General features: G+C 41.2%; 1 protein-coding gene across 1 annotated transcript; it reads right to left on the reverse strand.

Moving 5' to 3' along the window:
• Positions 1 to 270: 270 nt before the first annotated feature.
• Positions 271 to 1804, reverse strand: LOC137724593 (receptor like protein 29-like). The gene has a single exon (XM_068463354.1). It carries the CDS (start codon positions 1802 to 1804, stop codon positions 380 to 382), a length of 1425 nt encoding a protein of 474 aa, XP_068319455.1. The 3' UTR covers positions 271 to 379.
• Between the last annotated feature and the right edge of the window lie 202 nt (positions 1805 to 2006).

A 2006-nucleotide genomic window follows, 5' to 3' on the forward strand; every position in this document is an offset into this window, starting at 1 on the left:
GCAGAATATACAGATTATAGGCAGCTCTCGGTGATGAGACCTGAGACTAGACAAAGTTGACAAACACTGATCGGCTTTTCTTCTTTTCTTCTCTCATCCAGACAAGACTGATCAGCTTTTGATAGTAAATACCATGAGTCCAGTAAAATCCAAAAAGAAAATAGGCTGCAAAAAGTCCTGTGTTACAAACTTTATTTTGATCTTTTGTTTTTATTGAAATGCGATATTTTACTTTAAATTACATTAATTTACAAGGAGATGTATTTGATGCAGACTAATTACGCAGTATGCAAATTTTGGCTAGTTTATCAATGAGCTAATTCAAATCAAAACAAGTTCATCAAGTTGCCTTAAAATTGAACAAAAACGAAGTGGGTTTTTACAACAAGAGGCACAAGAAACACACAACAAAACCAAAAGAAACCGTCTTTGCATTTGAATTCGATGGAGAACCAGAACTATTGTTCTCAACAGGGTACTGACCAAATGGCTTCATTCTCTCAGACACATTTGGTTCTTCTTCACCAGCCAAGGCCGTGTCATTTGTTGCTCCACTTGCATTCAAACAAACAGGGGTACTTATCAGATTTGCAGAGATGCCCTTCTTCTTCTTGTACAATGGATTGATTGCACACAGCCCATTATTTCCTCTCACATCCAACCTCTTCCCAAGCCTCTCAATGAAATCCTCTGGAAGTGACAGGGCCCCACTCAGCTTGTTGTTGCTCAGATTCAGCTGATCCAAACTTGGGAGTGTCCCTAAACTTGTAGGCACTGTCCCATTGAGACTGTTGTTGTCTAGAGAGAGGGAACTGAGATTTTTCAAGGAAGATAGGGAGTTAGGTAATTTGCCAATCAACCCACATCCTGAAAAACTCAGAGATTTGAGATTCTTAAGTTTCCCTACAAACTGAGGAATTTCTGAATTGATTGGGTTTTTATCAGTTACCAAATACTCCAAATTCTCCAAACCTGAAAGGGTTTCTGGGATTGGCCCATTGATCAAGTTATGACTCAGATCAAACAACACCAACCTCTTGAGCTGCCCTACATTTGGAGGGATCAATCCTCTCAGCCTGTTGGAGCTCATATCAATCTTTTGGAGGACTTGAAGCTGCCCTACAGAGTTAGGCACCTGACCTTCTAGAACATTCCAGCTCAAATCCAAGATTGTCAAACTCCCCAACCCTCCAATTTCTTGTGGGATTTCACCACTTAGGTTGTTGTAACTTAGGTCAAGCTGCTCTAGTCTCACCAACCCACCAATTTCCCTAGGGATGTTTCCTTGTAGGTTGTTCTGTGAGAGGCTGAGGACCCTTAAGTTTGTAAGTTTTGACAAGTTTGGGGGGATTTCTCCTGAGAGAGCTGGATTGGAAACAAGGGCTAGGGTTTCCAAGGAAGACAATGCACCAAATAGTGATGGAGAGAGAGTGACTGGTGTAGTTAAAAAGCAATTGAAAATTGAGAGGGTTTTCAAGTAGGGTAATTTGAGGAGGGAACTTGAAAGGGAAGCAGAGGATTTGCAAGGAGGGGTGAGAATGTCAGGGCCAATGTGAATCTTTGTGACATGAAAAGTTGGAGGATTTTCATCACCAATTTCACATTGAATACCAGGCCATGGAGTCTCATCACAGGGCTGTGGGTGCTCTTGGGCCCAGCTGGGGTCCTCCAGAAGGCCACCCAAAGCTTCAAAAAGTCCCAAAAGCTCCTCCCCTTCCATAATCCCATCTGAGTTTTGCTGCCCTGAAATCAAGCCCCCTCCCAAAACAAGAAACCCAACAAGGAAAAGAGGCAAAAAAGCCATGAAAGTTCAGAGGAGAGCAATTGGAAGTAAATGAGAGAAAACCCACAAGTGAAAAATGAAGAAAAACAGAGGGAAATGTGGCTTTTTAATTAGAACAAAAAAGTACTGGCTCAAGCTTTTTTCTTTGCTTTTTATTTCACCTTTTTCTGGAATTGCATTGATGACAAAAAGGATAGAGAAAGTAAAGAAAATACTTTCCCAA

Source organism: Pyrus communis, chromosome 2 (genome assembly GCF_963583255.1).
Source record: "Pyrus communis chromosome 2, drPyrComm1.1, whole genome shotgun sequence".
NCBI lineage: Eukaryota > Viridiplantae > Streptophyta > Magnoliopsida > Rosales > Rosaceae > Pyrus > Pyrus communis.